Here is a 21,334-nt window from a genome sequence, read left to right as displayed (position 1 = left end):
TGATAATAATACAATAAAATGAAAAAATTGAATAATACGAATAACATTAAATAATAAATAATAAAACTAAAAAAATATAAAATTCTGGTCGACGCCGCTGGATTATTCGAGGATGTCTAGGGCGATAGCTCATGGGTTTTGGAGGACTAGGTTTAGGTACATTCTATCGCGATTTTCGATTTCTAGGTGGACGACCCCATAGCTTTTTATGTCCAGATATATTCCTCCATGGCTTTCGTCGTCAAGGTATGTTTTTTCATGGTTTTCGAGGTCTGGGTCGACGGCTCCTTAGTTTTCGATGTTCAGGTATGTTTCTCCATGGTTTTCATGGTTTCGGATAATTCCTCCATGGATTTCGATGTCTAGGTATATTCCTCCATGGTTTCTGATGTGCGAGTGTATTTCTCCATAGTTTTTCATGGCCACGTGTATTTCTCTATAGTTCTTGATGTCTAGGTATATTCCTCCATGGTTTTCGCGATCGAGGTTGACGGCTCCACAGGTTTCGATGTCCAGGTCTGTTTCTCCATGGTTTTCGTGGTCTCGGATAATTCCTCTATGGGTTTCGATGTCTAGGTATATTCCTCTATGGTTTCTGATGTGCAGGTGTATTTCTCCATAGTTTTTAATGTCCAGGTGTATTTCTCCATAGTTCTTGATGTCTAAGGTATATTTCTCCATGGTTTTCGTGGTCTAAGTATGTCTCTTCATGGTTTTCGCGGTCGAGGTCGACGGTTCCACAGTTTTCGATGTCTAGGTATGTTTCTCCATGATTTTCGTGGTCTAGGATAATTTCTCCATGGGTTTTGATGTCTAGGTATATTCCTTCATGGTTTTCAATGTCTAGACGTGTTCCTTCATGGTTTTCGTGGTCCAGGTATATTCCTCCATGGTTTTCGATGTATGGATATTTTTCTCCATGGTTTTCGTGGTCTAGGTACAATCCTCCATGGTTTTCGTGGTCTAGGTACGTTTCTTCATGGTTTTCAATGTCTAGGCATGTTTCTTCATGGTTTTCGTCATCCAGGTATATTCCTCCATGGTTGTCTCGGTGTAAGTAGATTCCTCCATGGTTTTCGTGGTCTAGGTATGTTTCTTCATGGTGTTCGTAGTCGAGGTCGACGGATCCACAGTTTTCGATGTCCAGGTATGTTTCTCTCGGGTTTTCGTGGTCGAGGATAATTCCTCCATGGGTTTCGATGTCTAGGTATATTCCTCCATAGTTTTCAATGTCTAGGCATGTTTCTTCATGGTTTTCGCGGTCGAGGTCGACGGCTCCACAGTTTTCGATGTCCAGGTATGTTTCTCTCGGGTTTTCGTGGTCGAGGATAATTCCTCCATGGGTTTCGATGTCTAGGTATATTCCTCCATAGTTTTCAATGTCTAGGCATGTTTCTTCATGGTTTTCGCGGTCGAGGTCGACGGCTCCATAGTTTTCGATGTCCAAGTATGCTTCTCCATGGTTTTCGTGGTCTAGGATAATTCCTCCATGGGTTTTGATGTCTAGGTATATTCCTTCATGGTTTTCGATGTATGGATATGTTTCTCCATGGTTTTCGTGGTCTAGTTATGTTTCTTCATGGTTTTCGCAGTCGAGGTCGACGGCTCCACAGTGTTCGATGTCCAGGTATGTTTCTCTCGGGTTTTCGTGGTCGAGGATAATTTCTCCATGGGTTTCGATGTCTAGGTATATTCCTCTATGGCTTTCGTGGTCTGGATATGTTTCTTCATGGTTTTCGCAATCGAGGTCGACGGCTCCACAGTTTTCGAAGTCCAGGTATGTTTCTCTCGGGTTTTCATGGTCGAGGATAATTCCTCCATGGGTTTCGATGTCTAGGTATATTCCTCCATGGTTTTCTATGTCTAGGCATGTTTAATCATGGTTTTCGCGGTCAAGGTCGACGGCGCCACAGTTTTCGATGTCCAAGTATGTTTCTGCATGGTTTTCGTGGTCTAGGATAATTCCTCCATGGGTTTTGATGTCTAGGTATATTCCTTCTTGCTTTTGAATGTCTGGACATGTTCCTTCATGGTTTTCGTGGTCCAGGTATATTCCTCTATGGTTTTCGATGTATGGATATGTTTCTCCATGGTTTTCGTGGTCTAGGTACATTCCTCCATAGTTTTCGTGGTCTAGGTAGATTCCTCCATGGTTTTCGTGGTCTAGGTATGTTTCTTCATGGCTTTCGCAGTCGAGGTCGACGGCTCCAGAGTTTTCGATGTCCAGGTATATTTCTCTCGGGTTTTGGTGGTCTAGGATAATTGCTCCATGGGTTTCGATGTCTAGGTATATTCCTCCATGGTTTTCAATGTCTAGGCATGTTTCTTCATGGTTTTCGTGGTCTAGGATAATTCCTCCATGAGTTTTGATGTCTAGGTATATTCCTTCATGGTTTTCGATCTCTGGATATGTTCCTACATGGTTTTCGTGGTCCAGGTATATTCCTCCATGGTTTTCGATGTATGGATATGTTTCTCTATGGTTTTTGTGGTCTACGTAGATTCTTCCATGGTTTTCGTGGTCTAGGTATGTTTCTTCATGGTTTTCGCAGTCGAGGTCGACGGCTCCACAGTTTTCAATGACCAAATATGAAGGACCACGAAAACCATGTTCCTTCATGGTTTTCGTGGTCCAGGTATATTCCTCCATGTTTTTCGTCGTCCAGGTATATTCCTCCATGGTTTTCAATGTCTAGGCATGTTTCATCATGGTTTTCGTGGTTCAGGTATATTCCTCCATGGTTTTCAATGTCTGGGTATGTTTCTCCATGGTTTTCGTGGTCTAAGTTGATGGTTCCACAGTTTTCGATGGCTAGGTCTGAGTTTCCATAGTTTTTGTTCTCTAGGTATATTTCTTCATCATTTCCGTGATCTAGGTCGATGACTTCATACTTTTCGATGTCTAGGTATGTGTCTACATATTTTTCAGTGTCTAGGTATATTCCTCCATGGTTTTGGATGTCCAGGTATATTTCTTCATAGTTTTAAATGTCTACGTATGTTCCTTCATAGTTTTCGTGGTCCAGGTATATTCCGTCATGGCTTTTGATGCTAGGTCAACAATTCCATAGTTTTCGATGTTTGGTTATGGTTCTCCATGGTTTTCATGGTCTAGGTCGACGGTTCCATTGTTTTTGATGTCTACGTCGACAGCTCCATGGTTTTCGATGGCTAGGTATATTTCTCCATGGCTTTCGTCGTCCTGGTATGTTTTTTCATGCTTTTCGAGGTCTAGATCAACGGCTCCGTAGTTTTCAATGTCCAGGTATGTTTTCCCATTGTTTTCGTGGATTAGGTTGACGACTTCATAGTTTTCACTATCCCGGTCGATAGCTCCATATTTTCCGATGTTAAGGTGAATTTGTCCATGGTTCCCGATATGAAAGTCAACGGCTCCATAGTTTCCGATAGTGTGGTGAGTTTTTCTAAGGTTGTCGATATCTAGGTCGTCGGCTCTATAGTTTTCGATGTCTAGTTTGGCGACTATAGGGTTTTCGATGTCTAGGTGGATGCCTTCGTATTTTTCAATATATATTCGACAATTTTATATTTCCCGATATTTAGGTAAACGGTGCAATGGTTTACGATATATTTCCTCATAGTTATCGATATCTAGATCTGCGATTTAATAGTTTACATTGACGAGGCAGGTTCAGACGTTACAGAAGAATGATTACATGAAAAAATATCACTGGACACCAATAACCATAAAGCTGTGGTCTTAGACATTGAATACCATGGAAACATCTCCTTGGACACTGCAAACCATTGACAGTATCCATGTCAACATGGAATCCATGAATGAGAAGAAGATAGTTTCAAAAATCATTTTTCCAAGTAAACAAGTGGAGCTTTTCAAAAAAAGGAATAGAAAATGAAAATATCATCCCATTGCATAGGAATTTCCCAATCTTTCATTGGAAAATTCGATTTGCTGAATGCATAATCAAAATCGTCACCATTATTGCTTGTAAAAGGTTTCAACTCACATGAACATAACCGCACAGTTTTCGTCCGTCTACATAGAAAAATTGGCTGTGTCGATTGCTTTTGGCACATAGAGAAAAGCACTCAACTTGAAACAAATCGTTTTAAAAATTTTCGTCGAAGACGAGGAATGTATTTTTTTTCTTAAGTAAATATTGTCACGCCTCTAAAAAATAAGCTAAATCAGAAAAAAAATAATTGATAAAGTAAAAAAAGAACGCCAATTATTAAAAGGTCGCGACCGTAGTTTCCAATAATTTTCTATATTTGCATTATCAATAAAAAATTTCAAAATATAAAAAAAAATGAGATCGTTTTCTGAAGTTGACAAATATAGTGAATGAAATACGATTCCTATATAGTTGTCACGTCTCGCAAAAAGAAGTGAAATCAGTAAATATTAAAACTTCAAAAAGTAAAAAAGGCACGCCAAGTATTAAAAGGTCGTGACCGTCGTTTTAAATGATTTTCTATATTCGCATTGTCAATAAATAAATTTAAAAAAATGTTTAACTGTGAAAAAATATGAGATCTATTGTAACATATACAGTGAATGAATTACGTTTCCTGTAGGAATTCTGAATTTTGGAAATAAAAAAAAATGAGATCATTTTCTAACGTAGCCAAGTACAGTGAATGAATTAAGGTTCTTGTGGAATTCATTCGTGTACACTTTTAGCCCTAATCCCTCACTTATTCATAAAAATTTTCCAGCAAACGTCACAGAGCAACAAAGGTTTCTCGAATGATTCTGCAATTATTAAGAGATTATCATCTGTTTTTATGCTAGCTCGGGTTATAAACTTAAAACAGTTTACGCGTACAAGTGCATGCATTGTATCTATACGATGAACTGCACAAATTCATTTTCAACATTACACACAAGCTTGGCGTGCATGGTTTTCAATCGGAAGCTCGGCGAAGGAATGCCTCATCCGTCCATATATTTGAAGAAAACTTGATGATCCTCTCATGTAATTGTTTTTTAATTTGCCATCCCTTTTCCATCCAACTATTTTATTGAGTAGTCCGACGTGAGATCCCACGCTGTGTACACAAAGAAAAATATCTATTCTTGACTAGTTTGACTGATAAATTCATTACTCCAAATGTTTCGTATTCAACGCGTTTTCTTTTCTCAAATCAATGTTTACACAGCTTACTTCTTTGTTCATCCATTTCAATACTTGTGTAATTCATCCAATCATCTCCCCATTTGGTAAAAAAAAGAGTGTATGGACAAACGAGTGAAAGTGACGCGTGGATAAATTAAAATGCGTATGGGCATGAAAGAATGGCCGTATCTATCCGTACAAGATAAAGGCATATAAAGGGATTGATTGATTTCATTTCTTTATCCGTTCGTTTAATCGTTCAATTTTATCCACAAATTTCACCCATCTGTATTGTTTACCAAATCATTATATAACAGGGCCCCTCTTATTTTATTGGGGGATCGGTTTTTTTCACACTCGTTCATACAATTCTAATTAATTATTGTTTTCATAGTAAATTTGAACAATTGTCTCTTCCCGAGCTTCCGATTGAAAACCATGCACGCCAAGCTTGTGTGTAATGTTGAAAATGAATTTGTGCAGTTCATCGTATAGATACAATGCATGCACTTGTACGCGTAAACTGTTTTAAGTTTATAACCCGAGCTAGCATAAAAACAGATGATAATCTCTTAATAATTGCAGAATCATTCGAGAAACCTTTGTTGCTCTGTGACGTTTGCTGGAAAATTTTTCTGAATAAGTGAGGGATTAGGGCTAAAAGTGTACACGAATGAAATCCACAAGAACCTTAATTCATTCACTGTACTTGGCTACGTTAGAAAATGATCTCATTTTTTTTTATTTCCAAAATTCAGAATTCCTACAGGAAACGTAATTCATTCACTGTATATGTTACAATAGATCTCATATTTTTTCACAGTTAAACATTTTTTTAAATTTATTTATTGACAATGCGAATATAGATTGAAATGACATAGCGCACATAACATTCAGAAATTCTGTAGGTTTCCATGATGTTGGCAGGTATTATACTTAATCGCATCGAAAACTGAGCAACTGTACACTTATCGTAATGAATGTTTTCACCAATAATTCCACATTTGCAGTTTGCAGAATAGGAATACTCAACATACACGTTATTTCATAAGTATTGTTGTCAATATTTGTGTTTGCCTACCGCATTCCGAAGATTCAACTTTTCATGTTATCAGCAAAAAAAGCATCCAAAGACTTTTTGGAACAAGTTTCAAAATTTATTACTCGACAGACCAGGTGGAAAAAGAATAACTACACTTATATCAAGACCAGAAACTGTTTTGAGAATCTGTTGTACAAAATGTGCGATTGATGATCATAATTGGAAACCTCTTGAATCACGTTACCACAATCAGCATGAAGAAATAGTAGAAAATCCTAGGACACACATATTAGGCAACCAATTAATAATATGCATCGATCCGCTGCAAACCGATGGAGTCAAAACAAGGATCGGCAAGAGCAGAGCCATAGTTAAAAAGAAAAAAGACAGCGCAATTGAAAGAGAACACAAATCAAAATTGTTTCATGTATCTGTGCATTAGTTTCTGAAGACAGTAATTTCAGATCTATTCAGAAATAAGTAGGTGAAGACTTTAGTAATGAATATTTTTGTTAATATATTCCAGTCGGAACCAAAAAGTTAAAAGATTGGCATACCTGCTATTTCACGGAAATATCAAAGTTCATAGGTACTTGTTACATACCAGTTATACAGACTTTGGTGCTATAGGGAAAAACACTTCAAAATTACATGAACCACATTTTTGAAACTTATTATGACACATTCAAAAAAAAAGTGACAGATACGATGCATGTTGAAGCAAGCAAAATGCTGTAATTTTGTATGTCTCCATGGTTATCCACGGACAAAATATTTGATCACATCTAAAAATGATCAGGTGTAGACTTACAGACATGAATTTTTCAACCCACAATGCCAATCGCAAACATGGTCTGGAAATATTCAATATACATGTCGCTTCATCACTTTGTCGAACTTTAGAGGTGTTCATTGCATTTCGAAGATACAAATTTTGATATCATGAAAATTAAGCACCCAATGACTTATTGAAATAAATTTCCAAATTTATCATGTAACAACTCAAGTGAATATATCTATACATTTACATGGCCCAAAGATTTTTCAAAACTTGGGTGTATGAACAAGCAATCATGAAGGCTTTTTGTTATAAATATTTCAAATTATCTTGTTGAAATTAATATAAAAAAATAGAAATACGAATATCTCTCGTATTGTCTGGAGAACAAATAGAAATTGGTATGACAATACACTGTAAGCTAAGGAGGTGGAAAAAAGGGACCGGTGAACACAGCTAAACTAAATGAAAGAAATTATGACAACAATACATTGAATTACTTGACCAAAGTTTTTTAAAATTTATTTGAATTCGTTTACACACAACCATCCACATCTTTCTTTAATGTAATTACACAACATAGAATTTCGGTTTGGAAAGAATGTTTTAGAGGTTATAATGAACGAACGTTTTTTTTCTCATTGTTATTATTATTATTATTCAACACTAATTAGTCACGTCATTAATAATATCGATTCCTTCCACTTTTCAATAACCACTTTTATTTTTCTACACTCTGCACGCAACAGCACTCCGGCGGTCATAACCTCAAACGTCAACATGACGCGAAATCTCGCAAATTTGCTATCTATGTATATATTACGATATCGAAGTAGAACAGATAATTCTTAATTTTCACGACACACATTATTCACCTTTTCACTTCTCAACATTAAATTTTACTCACTCTCAGTACACTGTATGAGATCAATTAATCCACTTTTGAGGTTTTATTTATTATACATATTATTGTCGTGAATTGGGCTCGAAACTTATTGAAACTTCTTTTATGAAAAAAATAAAATTGATTATATCCACTGCTATTTCCAATAATGTTTTATTTATTTAAACGAAATTTGCAAATCTTGCACCGTTGATCCACGGGGCTACGATCGCAATCACTTTATAATAACATAACAGACGATAACAGACGGTATACAAGAAAACATTGAGGACTATCAGAAACTTTCTCATCGGCGATTGGTCGAGACGGATAGATTCTCACCGGTGATTGGTTATGATGGGCATCAAGAAGCCCTTGTATGTATCGGTCTGAACCCATATACGGATACGTCAGCTGCGTAAATATGTTGGTACTTTTTGCATAATCTTGAGCCCGTGCAAAGTTTTTTTTCAGCAATTACGCCACCGATCATGCTGATTTTGGGCGCAATCGAAAGAGATATTCTTAATTAGCTGAAAGTTCAATTTTCAAATTGCGACATAACTCCTGAGCTTCGCAATTCAAGAAAATGACATGTCGATTTTACCCCCACCACCGCGAATCGTTTTATTCAGAGATAATATAGTCTCGGCGAGAGCCTCGGGCCAGCAGACGACAGGGCTGTCAATGTACTTGTCCCGAGACTCTACCGAGTCTCTTGAAAAATCCTATAGTCAACTGAAAATAAATAAGGAACTTTTGAGAACAAAGACGTGATATCAAACCATAAACTTCCCCTAGGAAAAAAAAGGTTGGGACAAGTACATTGATGGTCCCTCGTTTGCTGATAATTCCATCCATAAAAAAAACTTAAAAAAATTTTTGTTTTTAAATTGTAAAAAAAATTATTTTATGAAAAAAATACAGAACAATTCGAAAAAAATTTCACAAATCTTGAAAAAACATTATATTAAAGCAAAAACTAATCTGTATCTATTTTTCAAAGTGTCAAAAGAATCAAATAACAAGTAAAAAATAAAAAACCGAAAAATCGGTCTTGAAATCATTTTGGAAACCGATGCCTCATTCTTCTTATTAAATTCGGACAGCTAAATCAACTGAAAAAAATTTCATCTAATTTACGTGCGGCATTAAAATTTATTATATTAATTCGAGGCCAAGTATTTTCTAATGAAATGAAAAAAGTTACCACTTGAATTACGTGCAGCATTAAAATTTATGATATCAATCGGTGGACAAGTATTTTATTAGTAACTCCAAATTTTGACATTATTAAATTCTTCTAAGAAGCTTTTAAATCCAAAAAACTTTTCATCACTTTCCGTTTAAATTGTTCATCCCAATAATAATCAGTGCTTGTCTAGAACTGATGGATCGCAAGTATCCATGCAGAGGGAATTGAGAGAATTATCTTCAAGTAATTTTTACGTAATTGCACTAATTTAATAAAAAAAAGCAAAGAAATTGTTCCGCAATGTACAAGGGATATTATTGTGCATTGATAAATGAAAATAATTGTACATAATATATATGTTCAAGTTTAAAAAATAACTCTCCAGTTTGTATTCAATGACGGCAATTTTTGCTGCCCACTTATTCTTCCAGTGAACGAATTCCATTCGGAATAAGAACTAACCTATACTATTATTAAGAACATTAAACTAATAATGAATCGCATTTCAATAAATGTTTAACCGGATTCTGCCATACAATTCCATTTTTTCATGATTGATTTTTATTCAAATGAATAGTGATGGGCCGGACAAGTACTTTTAACATATATGTAAACATAATTTGTATCGATCTAATCGACGTCGAATTTTGTGAATAATACCAGAGGATCCTGAAAGTCTGAGAAGAATTGATTTTCTTATAAGTCTCTGCCACCATAGAGTAACATATGACTAGCTTTCATGTGAGTTTTTTGGATTTAAAAGCTTCTTAGAAGAATTTAATAATGTCAAAATTTGGAGTTACTAATAAAATACTTGTCCACCGATTGATATCATAAATTTTAATGCTGCACGTAATTCAAGTGATAACTTTTTTCAATTCATTAGAAAATACTTGGCCTCGAATTAATATAATAAATTTTAATGCCGCACGTAAATTAGATGAAATTTTTTTCAGTTGATTTAGCTGTCCGAATCTAATAAGAAGAATGAGGCATCGGTTTCCAAAATGATTTCAAAACCGATTTTTCGGTTTTTTATTTTTTACTTGTTATTTGATTCTTTTGACACTTTGAAAAATAGATACAGATTAGTTTTTGCTTTAATATAATGTTTTTTCAAGATTTGTGAAATTTTTTTCGAATTGTTCTATATTTTTTTTATAAAATAATTTTTTTTACAATTTAAAAACAAAAATTTTTTTAAGTTTTTTTTATCGATGGAATTATCAGCAAACGAGGGACCATCAATGTACTTGTCCCAACCTTTTTTTTCCTAGGGGAAGTTTATGGTTTTCGAAAACTTTTCCCCGGTAATATATGGGCCATTCCATGTCCATTCAACGACTTTGTGACGGTGAACCTCTTTGATTTTTTTCATTTTTCAATATGTAATATATGTATAGTTCTCTCACCAGGTACGCTACTACGATTGGGAGAGAGAGGGAACGAGTCTTCGCGCGCTGTCTCTCCCGCTCGATCGGGAGCGAGTAGAGGGGATAGCACGTTCAGTGGACTGGGCGAAACGAAACGGGACAAAAGTAACGTTTCGTGCAGAGAGCGTATGTCCAAATGGAAACAAACGCTACTTAAGTCTTTCTGACTCCAAACGACTAGCGCGTACCGAAACACTCGATTTTAATCGTCTAAATCATCATATCTCGGGATTGAATGAACGGAATTACTTGCAATAGAGATCAATTGGAAGAGAAAAATCGAAAAAAAATCATCACTAATTTTCAGATTTTTAACTGTGAGTTCGAAAAACGTTATGACGTCATAAATCGACATATTCGCGTATGCAAGAGTGCGGCAGGGCTCGCGCTGGCTTTTCTTTTACACTCTTGTTTTTTTCTTTTTAATACTTGGCGTCAAGCCGCTGCCGCGTCTCTTAACTATACCTTTGATGTGTTTTTTTTGTTATTTAAACGCTTCTTAGAGCAATTTCATAATGTTAAAACTCGGAATTACTAATAAAACACTTGTCCTCCGATTGATATCATAAATTGAAGTGCTGCACGTAACTCAAATGGTAATTTTTTTGATTCATAAGAACTTTCTCAAGTTCCTGATGGTACCTGTAGGAATAAATATTCCGAATAATCATTAAATACTTGGCCTCGAATTGATATCATAAGTTTTAATGCTGGCCGTAACTTGGATGGAAATTTTTTTCAATTGATTTTTTAAAACTTTTTTATTATTATTTTTCGTTTTGTTTTTAATTCTTACGTTTTATTTGATTTTTTTGACACTTTAAAAAATAATTCCAGATTTGTATTTTGTTTAAAGTAATGTTTTTTCAGGATTTGTGATTTTTTTTTAATCGTTCTGTTGAAACTGTTTACAGTTGGTTTAATAACTTTTTTATGGTTGTGCTTTCTGAAAAATAAAAATGAAGCTTTTGCTATTCCTTCCGAAGCTGTTATGGCGAAAAGTGGAGAAAAAAATTTCCACTAGATAGGCAACGAGTTCACGAAAGCCATAAATAAAGCGCCTGCCAGCACCGAAAAATGTATTGAAAATATTACGAGGCAGCAAATTGTAGCTCGATTTGTTCTCTTTAAAATGACTTTTATAAAATTCGATTTTGTTGATTTGTGACCGAGCTAGTAAACTTTTAATGTGGACAGAAATTTCAACCGGTGAACCTAAACATTGAAGGGGGCGGGGAGGGGGGGGGGGGTATTTGACATAGTATTCGAACTTATTTCTGATAGCCCTAATTACTCACCTTTCTCCCCCATAAAGGGATACACTTGCGCTGGTAACAATATTTTCACCCGAGCTGAAGCTAGCAGTTTGCGGCAGGCTCGTAACGATTTCAATTTTCGGCAACGCTGGAATTATTTCGACCATATAATGTGGATATGGTGTAGCTTTTATATATTTCAATCGACAATTCGACTTGACTCCCAGTGTATGAGTGCTGAAACCCAAAATCTCAAGATCTCCGACCTCTTTCGGCGTACCAGCCAAAGTAACAACAATCGGTCTTGATTCGGCAGGGAGAGTAATACTCTCGGGAAGAGATTCGAAAACAATACCGTTCGTCAGTAACCGCATATTAGAGACGTTGAGTTCGAAGGGTAGAGGATTTATCAGTTGGATCGAAACTTCACAAATATCACCTTCCACCCATAAGTAATCTGGAAATAAAAAAATACTTAAAATTAAAATTCATAAAAAAATAAATTGATTAAACTTTATTCATTTTTTTCAAATTGTTATCGTCGACTCATTAGCACACAGACATTTTTCTTTTCTTTTTTGAAGGTGATTGAATGATAATTTCAATATTTCACCGTGAAAAAAAAAACACTTTTCTGATCTACCAATTGGTACAAGTTTATTCTGATTGCAAATTCAGTGACATCAATTTGGAATCAAAAAAGGACAAAATACGTTTGTAGAACTGTAGTCACGGGAACATTGAAGCGAATCGCTCAGCCGTAAACACAAAATTATAGCCAGTTAAGGGACAACACCAATGTGACCCCCTGTTTTTTTGCCGTTTTTCAAGAATTTTTTTTTGTGGGAAAAAAAGAGTATTGGAATATGAGCAAAAATAATCCATCAGCATAGTAATAAAACTTGATATTAAACAATACACATGAGAGCGTGCTCGCAGTCCTAGAAGTTTGTTTATATAACGAATATACAGATAAAGAAAGAGGTCGACACAAGGCCCTTTGTCGTTAGAGTCAGAGTCACTTTTTCGACCACTGCAACGCTCAGTTTATCGATAGATCTCTTAGAGCAAAGTTCATTGAATAAAATATATAATTGCTCTGCTTAAACTTTGTGCCATTTATTTCAAAACCTGCTTCCATAATCCAATAGGTTATGGGCCCAGGCACATAATAAGATACATTTAAAAGTTTTACTTGAAAATAATGAATATTGATTTACGATAAAATAATCTATATTTATTGATGGTGAAATATTGGTCGTGGTAATTGAAACTATAGTGAAGTTCAAATAGTTATCATGAGTGACGATATTGATAAAAAGACAAAAAGAAACATTACGCCGTTTAACGGTGAAAAATACAGTATATGGAAAATGCGAATGTTTGCCTTGATCGCGGAAGGAAATGCGTCATGTGTACTTAAAAGTGATCCACCAGAAAAAATGACAGAAGATTGGGAAACTAAGGAAAGATTTGCGAAAGGTGCCATAATTGAACATTTGAGTGATTCCGCACTTGGAGTCGCGAAAGACGATGATACCGCGCGTGAAATATTCAGAAAATTAGATTCTCTATATGCAAGATAGAGTTTGGCATCTCAGCTGACTATGGAGAAGAAATTGATTACTCTCAAATTTAAAGAAGATACTTCCTTGACAAAACATTTTATTCTATTTGATGAAACGATTGTCGAACTTGAAGCCGCCGGAGTAAAACTACAAGAAACAAGTAAAATTGCTAAACTCCTTCTAACTATGCCGACAAGCTACGATCCAGTGACAACAGCAATTCAAACGATGGCCGATGATAAAGTGAATCTTACGTTTGTAAAAACAAGACTCCTAGACTATGAGATAAAAATACAAAATGAGAGAAACGACACAAGTGGTAAAGTGTTGCAAACAGAAGTTCAACATCAAGATAAATCACAAAAACAAAACAGAAATGGAAAAAAATTCAACAACCGTCGACAGAATTTTAAACAAAAATCAATCAATAAATTTGCCCGGGGATCCAACTTTCAACAATATCAGCAAAACACGAAATACAAGAAAAATAATCACAACTTAAAAAATGATAATAATAAAAGGTGTGATTTCTGCGGACGAAGAAACCACGAGGAAAAAGATTGCTATTATAAGCAAAGAAAGCAAAACTCGGAGGACCGTCAACGAACAATCCAGACAGTGCAATTTCAAGATACTGAAGGTTTCGGTTTCATGACTGGAGTTCGAGTGTCATCTAATAAGCCGATTGACACAGAAGATAAGTTGACTTTTATTCTTGATTCTGGAGCAACTCATCATTTGACTAATCGAGATGATGCCTTTTCGAAGGTATGGGATTTGCCAGTACCAGTGGAGATAACAGTGGCGAAGAAGAACGAAGTTATCATGGCGACGAAGAGAGGAACCATAGAAGTGACGACAGATCAGGGAGTATCAGGAATCCTTGAGAACGTGCTATACGCTCCGGAAATTCCGTATACCTTATCAAGAGACGCGGTAGCGGCTCAACGCCAAGTATTAAAAGGAAAAACTGCAGCGCAAAAGAAAAGCCAGCGCGAGCCCTGCCGCTACTCTTATATACGCGAATATGCCGGTTTTATGACGTCACAGAATTTTCAAATGGTTCTCACAAATAAACCATTTCATAAAAGAACTTGAAAATTTGTGACGATTTTTTTTCGATTTTTCTCTTTCCATTGGTCTTTGTTGCAAGTAAATCCGTCCAGTAGATCCTAAGATATGTAACGTTAGTGATTTAAAATCCATCATTTCGGGATTTTCATTTTCTTAGAGACAGAGGGGCGTAAGTTACGCTTGTTTACATTTGGACTTACGTCCTTTGCACGATTTCTTACTTTTGTCACACTCTACGTCACGCACTGCGCTGAACGCGGCTACCCCCTCTCCTTCTGCGTCGCCGAGCGAGAGAGACAGAGAATGGGCGCACAGCGGGGGCAATACCAGCTCCTGGTTTGCGCATAAAATATGTATATAATTATATAATATATATTTTATTTATTAATATTAATTAATAATAAAATATTATTATAATAAATATTTTATTATAATTAATATATAATATAATATATATATTATATTATACAATATATAATATAAAAAATAATAAATAATAAAAATAAAAAAATATAAAATTCTGGTCGACGCCGCTGGATTTTTCGAGGATGTCTAGGGCGATAGATCATGGGTTTTGGAGGACTAGGTTTAGGTACATTCTATCGCGAATTTCGATTTCTAGGTGGACGACCCCATAGTTTTTTATGTCCAGATATATTCCTCCATGGTTTTCGCGATCGAGGTTGACGGCTCCACAGGTTTCGATGTCCAGGTATGTTTCTCCATGGTTTTCGTGGTCTCGGATAATTCCTCCATGGTTTTCAGTGTCTAGGCATGTTTCTTCATGGTTTTCGTGGTCTAGGATAATTCCTCCATGGGTTTTGATGTCTAGGTATATTCCTTCATGGTTTTCGATGTCCGGATATGTTCCTACATGGTTTTCGTGGTCCAGGCATATTCCTCCATGGTTTTCAATGTTTAGGCATGTTTCATCATGGTTTTCGTGGTTCAGGTATATTCCTCCATGGTTTTCGATGGCTGGATTTGTTTCTCCATGGTTTTCGTGGTCTGGGTATGTTTCTTCATGATTTTCGCAGTCGAGGTCGACGGCTCCACAGTTTTCGATGTTCAGGTATGTTTCTCTCGGGTTTTCGTGGTCGAGGATAATTCCTCCATGGGTTTTGATGTCTAGGTATATTCCTCCATGGTTTTCAATGTCTAGGCATGTTTTATCATGGTTTTCGGGGTCGAGGTCGACGGCTCCACAGTTTTCGATGCCCAAGTATGCTTCTCCATGGTTTTCGTGGTCTAGGATAATTCCTTCATGGGTTTTGATGTCTAGGTATATTCCTTCATGGTTTTCGATGTCTGGATATGTTCCTACATGGTTTTCGTGGTCCAGGTATATTTCTCCATGGTTTTCAATGTATGGATATGTTTCTTCATGGTTTTCGTGGTCTGGGTATGTTTCTTCATGGTTTTCGCAGTTGAGGTCGACGGCTCCACAGTTTTCGATGTTCAGGTATGTTTCTCTCGGGTTTTCGTGGTCGAGGATAATTCCTCCATGGGTTTCGATGTCTAGGTATATACCTCCATGGTTTTCAATGTCTAGGCATGTTTCTTCATGGTTTTCGTGGTCTAGGATAATTCTTCCATGGGTTTTGATGTCTAAGTATATGCCTTCATGGTTTTCGATGTCTGGATATGTTCCTACGTGGTTTTCGTGGTCCAGGTATATTCCTCCATGGTTTTCGATGTATGGATATGTTTTTCTATGGTTTTCGTGGTCTACGTAGATTCTTCCATGGTTTTCGTGGTCCAGGTATATTCCTCCATGTTTTTCGTCGTCCAGGTATATTCCTCCATGGTTTTCAATGTCTAGGCATGTTTCATCATGGTTTTCGTGGTTCAGGTATATTCCTCCATGTTTTTCGATGTCTGGGTATGTTTCTCCATGGTTTTCGTGGTCTAAATTGATGGTTCCACAGTTTTCGATGGCTCGGTCTGAGTTTCCATAGTTTTTGTTTTCTAGGTATATTTCTTCATCATTTCCGTGATCTAGGTCGATGACTCCATACTTTTCGATGTCTAGGTATGTGTCTATATATTTTTCAATGTCTAGGTATATTCCTCCATGGTTTTGGATGTCCAGGTATATTTCTTCATAGTTTTAAATGTCTACGTATGTTCCTTCATGGTTTTCGTGGTCCAGGTATATTCCGTCATGGCTTTTGATGCTAGGTCAACAATTCCATAGTTTTCGATGTTTGGTTATGGTTCTCCATGGTTTTCATGGTCTAGGTCGACGGTTCCATTGTTTTCGATGTCTACATCGACAGCTCCATGGTTTTCGATGGCTAGGTATATTTCTCCATGGCTTTCGTCGCCTTGGTATGTTTCTTCATGCTTTTCGAGGTCTAGATCAACGGCTCCGTAGTTTTCAATGTCCAGGTATGTTTTCCCATTGTTTTCGTGGACTAGGTTGACGACTTCATAGTTTTCACTATCCCGGTCGATAGCTCCATAGTTTCCGATGTTAAGGTGAATTTGTCAATGGTTCCCGATATGAAAGTCAATGGCTCCATAGTTTCCGATAGTGTGGTGAGTTTTTCTAAGCTTTTCGATATCTAGGTCGTCGGCTCTATAGTTTACGATGTCTAGTTTGGCGACTATAGGGTTTTCGATGGCTAGGTGGATGCCTTCGTATTTTTCAATATATATTCGCCAATTTTATATTTCCCGATATTTAGGTAAATGGTGCAATGGTTTACGATATATTTCCTCATAGTTATCGATATCTAGATCTGCGATTTAATAGTTTGCATTGACGAGGCAGGTTCAGACGTTACAGAAGACCATTAAAAAAATATCACTGGACACCAATAACCATAAAGCTGTGGTCTTAGACATTGAATACCATGGAAACATCTCCTTGGACATTGCAAACCATTGACAGTATCCATGTCAACATGGAATCCATGAATGAAAAGAAGATAGTTTCAAAAATCATTTTTCCAAGTAAACAAGTGGAACTTTTCAAAAAAAGGAATAGGAAATGAAAATACCATCACATTGCATAGGAATTTCCCAATCTTTCATTGGAAAATTCGATTTGCTGAATGGATAATCAAAATCGTCACCATTATTGCTTGTAAAAGGTTTCAACTCACATGAACATAACCGCACAGTTTTCGTCCGTCTATATAGAAAAATTGGCTGTGTCGATTGCTTTTGGCACATAGAGAAAAGCACTCAACTTGAAACAAATCGTTTTAAAAATTTTCGTCGAAGACGATGAATGTATTTTTTTTTCTTAAGTAAATATTGTCACGCCTCTAAAAAATAAGCTAAATTAGAAAAAAAAATAATTGACAAAGTAAAAAAAGAACGCCGATTATTAAAAGGTCGCGACCGTAGTTTCCAATAATTTTCTATATTTGTATTATCAATAAAAAACTTCAAAATAGAAAAAAAAATGAGATCGTTTTCTGAAGTTGACAAATATAGTGAATGAAAGACGATTCCTATATAGTTGTCACGTCTCGCAAAAAGAAGTGAAATCAGTAAATATTAAAACTTCAAAAAGTAAAAAAGGCACGCCAAGTATTAAAAGGTCGTGACCGTCGTTTTAAATGATTTTCTATATTCGCATTGTCAATAAATAAATTTTAAAAAATGTTTAACTGTGAAAAAATATGAGATCTATTGTAACATATACAGTGTATGAATTACGTTTCCTGTAGGAATTCTGAATTTTGGAAATAAAAAAAAAATGAGATCATTTTCTAACGTAGCCAAGTACAGTGAATGAATTAAGGTTCTTGTGGAATTCATTCGTGTACACTTTTAGCCCTAATCCCTCACTTATTCATAAAAATTTTCCAGCAAACGTCACAGAGCAACAAAGGTTTCTCGAATGATTCTGCAATTATTAAGAGATTATCATCTGTTTTTATGCTAGCACGGGTTATAAACTTAAAACAGTTTACGCGTACAAGTGCATGCATTGTATCTATATGATGAACTGCACAAATTCATTTTCAACATTACACACAAGCTTGGCGTGCATGGTTTTCAATCGGAAGCTCGGCGAAGGAATGCCTCATCCGTCCATATATTTGAAGAAAACTTGATGATCCTCTCATGTAATTGTTTTTTAATTTGCCATCCCTTTTCCATCCAACTATTTTATTGAGTAGTTCGACGTAAGATCTCGCGCTGTGTACACAAAGAAAAATATCTATTCTTGACCAGTTTGACTGATAAATTCATTACTCCAAAAGTTTCGTATTCAACGCGTTTTCTTTTCTCAAATCAATGTTTACACAGCTTACTTCTTTGTTCATCCATTTCAATACTTGTGTAATTCATCCAATCATCTGCCCATTTGGTAAAAAAAAGAGTGTACGGACAAACGAGTGAAAGTGACGCGTCGATAAATTAAAATGCGTATGGGCATGAAAGAATGGCCGTATCTATCCGTACAAGATAAAGGCATATAAAGGGATTGATTGATTTCATTTCTTTATCCGTTCGTTTAATTGTTCAATTTTATCCACAAATTTCACCCATCTGTATTGTTTACCAAATCATTATATAACAGGGCCCCTCTTATTTTATTGGGGGATCGGTTTTTTTCACACTCGTTCATACAATTCTAATTAATTATTGTTTTCATAGTAAATTTAAACAATTGTCTCTTCCCGAGCTTCCGATTGAAAACCATGCACGCCAAGCTTGTGTGTAATGTTGAAAATGAATTTGTGCAGTTCATCATATAGATACAATGCATGCACTTGTACGCGTAAACTGTTTTAAGTTTATAACCCGTGCTAGCATAAAAACAGATGATAATCTCTTAATAATTGCAAAATCATTCGAGAAACCTTTGTTGCTCTGTGACGTTTGCTGGAAAATTTTTATGAATAAGTGAGGGATTAGGGCTAAAAGTGTACACGAATGAATTCCACAAGAACCTTAATTCATTCACTGTACTTGGCTACGTTAGAAAATGATCTCATTTTTTTTTATTTCCAAAATTCAGAATTCCTACAGGAAACGTAATTCATACACTGTATATGTTACAATAGATCTCATATTTTTTCACAGTTAAACATTTTTTAAAATTTATTTATTGACAATGCGAATATAGAAAATCATTTAAAACGACGGTCACGACCTTTTAATACTTGTTATCAGTACGACAAATTCAAAACTCTGGTATGACAGTTATTTTTCATAAAAATGGCAAAACATCCATTGAAAGAGGTGACAAAATCATCGCAAATGGTAAGTCAGTTTATAATTTGATATGTGTTGACTTAATCATTCACAAGAAAATGTGTAATAATGCAAATGCAAATTCAAGCACATATAAACTTTGGCATGAGCGTTTAGGTCATATGGGCAAGTCAAAATTCCTAGAAATGAAAAGGAATAATTTGCTTTTCGATCGCAAAGAATTAGAAGCTATAAATCCCACGAATGACATTTGTGAAGCTTGTGTTTACGGAAAACAAGCACGTCTCAGCTTTTCAAAAGAAAAGGACAGATCACATGTAACAAGACCATTATTTGTCATTCATTCAGATGTGTGTGGACCAATCACACCTCCTACAATTGACGAGAGAAGATACTTTGTAACTTTCATAGATGAATTTACTCATTACACTGTTGTTTATTTATTCAGTCATAAATCCGATGTTTTAAAACGGTTTCAAGACTATGTTGCTAAAAGTGAAGCACATTTCAATTTAAAAGTAGCTCACTTGTATTGTGATAATGGAAAAGAGTATCTCTCAAATGAATTTAAATCTTTCTGTACGGAGAAGGGAATACAATACCACTTAACAGTACCGTATACGCCTCAACAAAATTCCGTAGCAGAACGTATGAACAAGTCATTGACTGAGAAAGCACGTGCTATGATACACGGGGCAGAGTTGAGCAAAGAATTTTGGGGAGAAGCGATTTTAACCGCAGCTTATTTACTAAACTTATCCCCGACGAAAGCTCTTCCAGCAAACAAGATCCCGTACGAACTGTGGCACAATAAAAGGCTAAGCGTCAATCATTTAAAGATTTTCGGTAGTACCGTGTATGTTCATGATAAAAATCGAAAGAGTAAATTCGATAAACGTTCATTCAAAGGAATATTTATAGGCTATGAGACAAATGGCTATAAAGTACTGAACACAGAAACAAATAAATTTATCATTGCTCGCGATGTTATTTTTGATGAAATAAATTTCAAAAATTCGCGTCCTCTCGTACAAAGTAAAGGGATTGAAAAAGAAAATTCCAATATTGAAAAACAAGTCAAAGAATCCGATCTTAACGAAAATTCTAGTGCCATTAAAAGGCAAAAACTAGAAATTGGCCAAAATTCTGAAACAAATGAAAGGGAAGAGAGTGAAATTAACAAATCTGATTATCAAACAGATAAAGTTAATAAAGCGTCATTCGAAGACGAAACTATCTCTCAAGAAAGTTCGAAAAGAAACGAACTACGACGAAGTGTACGTCTTAAAAACATGCCTACTATTTCTTATAATGAAGAGCATTGTTCCTATATAAGTGCACAGTCGACCGTCTCTGACATTCCCAAAACATTTGAAGAAATTAAAAATCGGGGTGATAGACTTGAGTGGGAGAAAGCAATGAAAGATGAAATTGCTTCCCTTATAAAAAATAAAACTTGGGATGTAGTGACCTGTCCGACTAATAAAAATATTGTAGGTTGCAAATGGATATTTGTAATAAAAAATGATATTTATGGAAACCTAACAAAATATAAAGCAAGACTTGTAGCCAAAGGTTTTAGTCAACAATATTTATCAGACTACAATGAGACGTTTGCACCTGTAGCTCGAATCACGACGTTTCGAGTTCTCTTAGCTTTTGCAAATCAAAACAATTTATTAATTCATCAGATGGATGTAAAAACAGCCTTTTTGAATGGTCTATTAAAAGAGGAAATATACATGCAAGTACCAGAAGGAATGAAAACCGATAAAAATAGTGTTTGTAAACTAAATAAAGCCATATATGGTTTGAAGCAATC

At 35.7% G+C, this 21,334-nt stretch overlaps 1 protein-coding gene across 6 annotated transcripts in view; it reads right to left on the bottom strand.

Moving 5' to 3' along the window:
• Positions 1-21,334, bottom strand: part of brun (trafficking protein particle complex subunit brun) — a 595,546-nt gene that overhangs the window by 372,255 nt on the left and 201,957 nt on the right. For all 6 annotated transcript variants that reach the window (XR_006259965.1, XM_043411897.1, XM_043411899.1 and 3 more), the window contains exon 6: positions 11,732-12,146. Coding sequence is in view for 5 of the 6 variants with exons in the window: in XM_043411897.1 (XP_043267832.1) it covers positions 11,732-12,146 (415 nt within the window). In the remaining variant the exon portion in view is untranslated. The remainder of the gene's footprint in view (positions 1-11,731; positions 12,147-21,334) is intronic.

The sequence above is a fragment of the Venturia canescens genome, chromosome 2 (assembly GCF_019457755.1).
Source record: "Venturia canescens isolate UGA chromosome 2, ASM1945775v1, whole genome shotgun sequence".
Classification (NCBI taxonomy): Eukaryota; Metazoa; Arthropoda; class Insecta; order Hymenoptera; family Ichneumonidae; genus Venturia; species Venturia canescens.
This window is presented reverse-complemented; position numbering and strand designations above follow the sequence as displayed.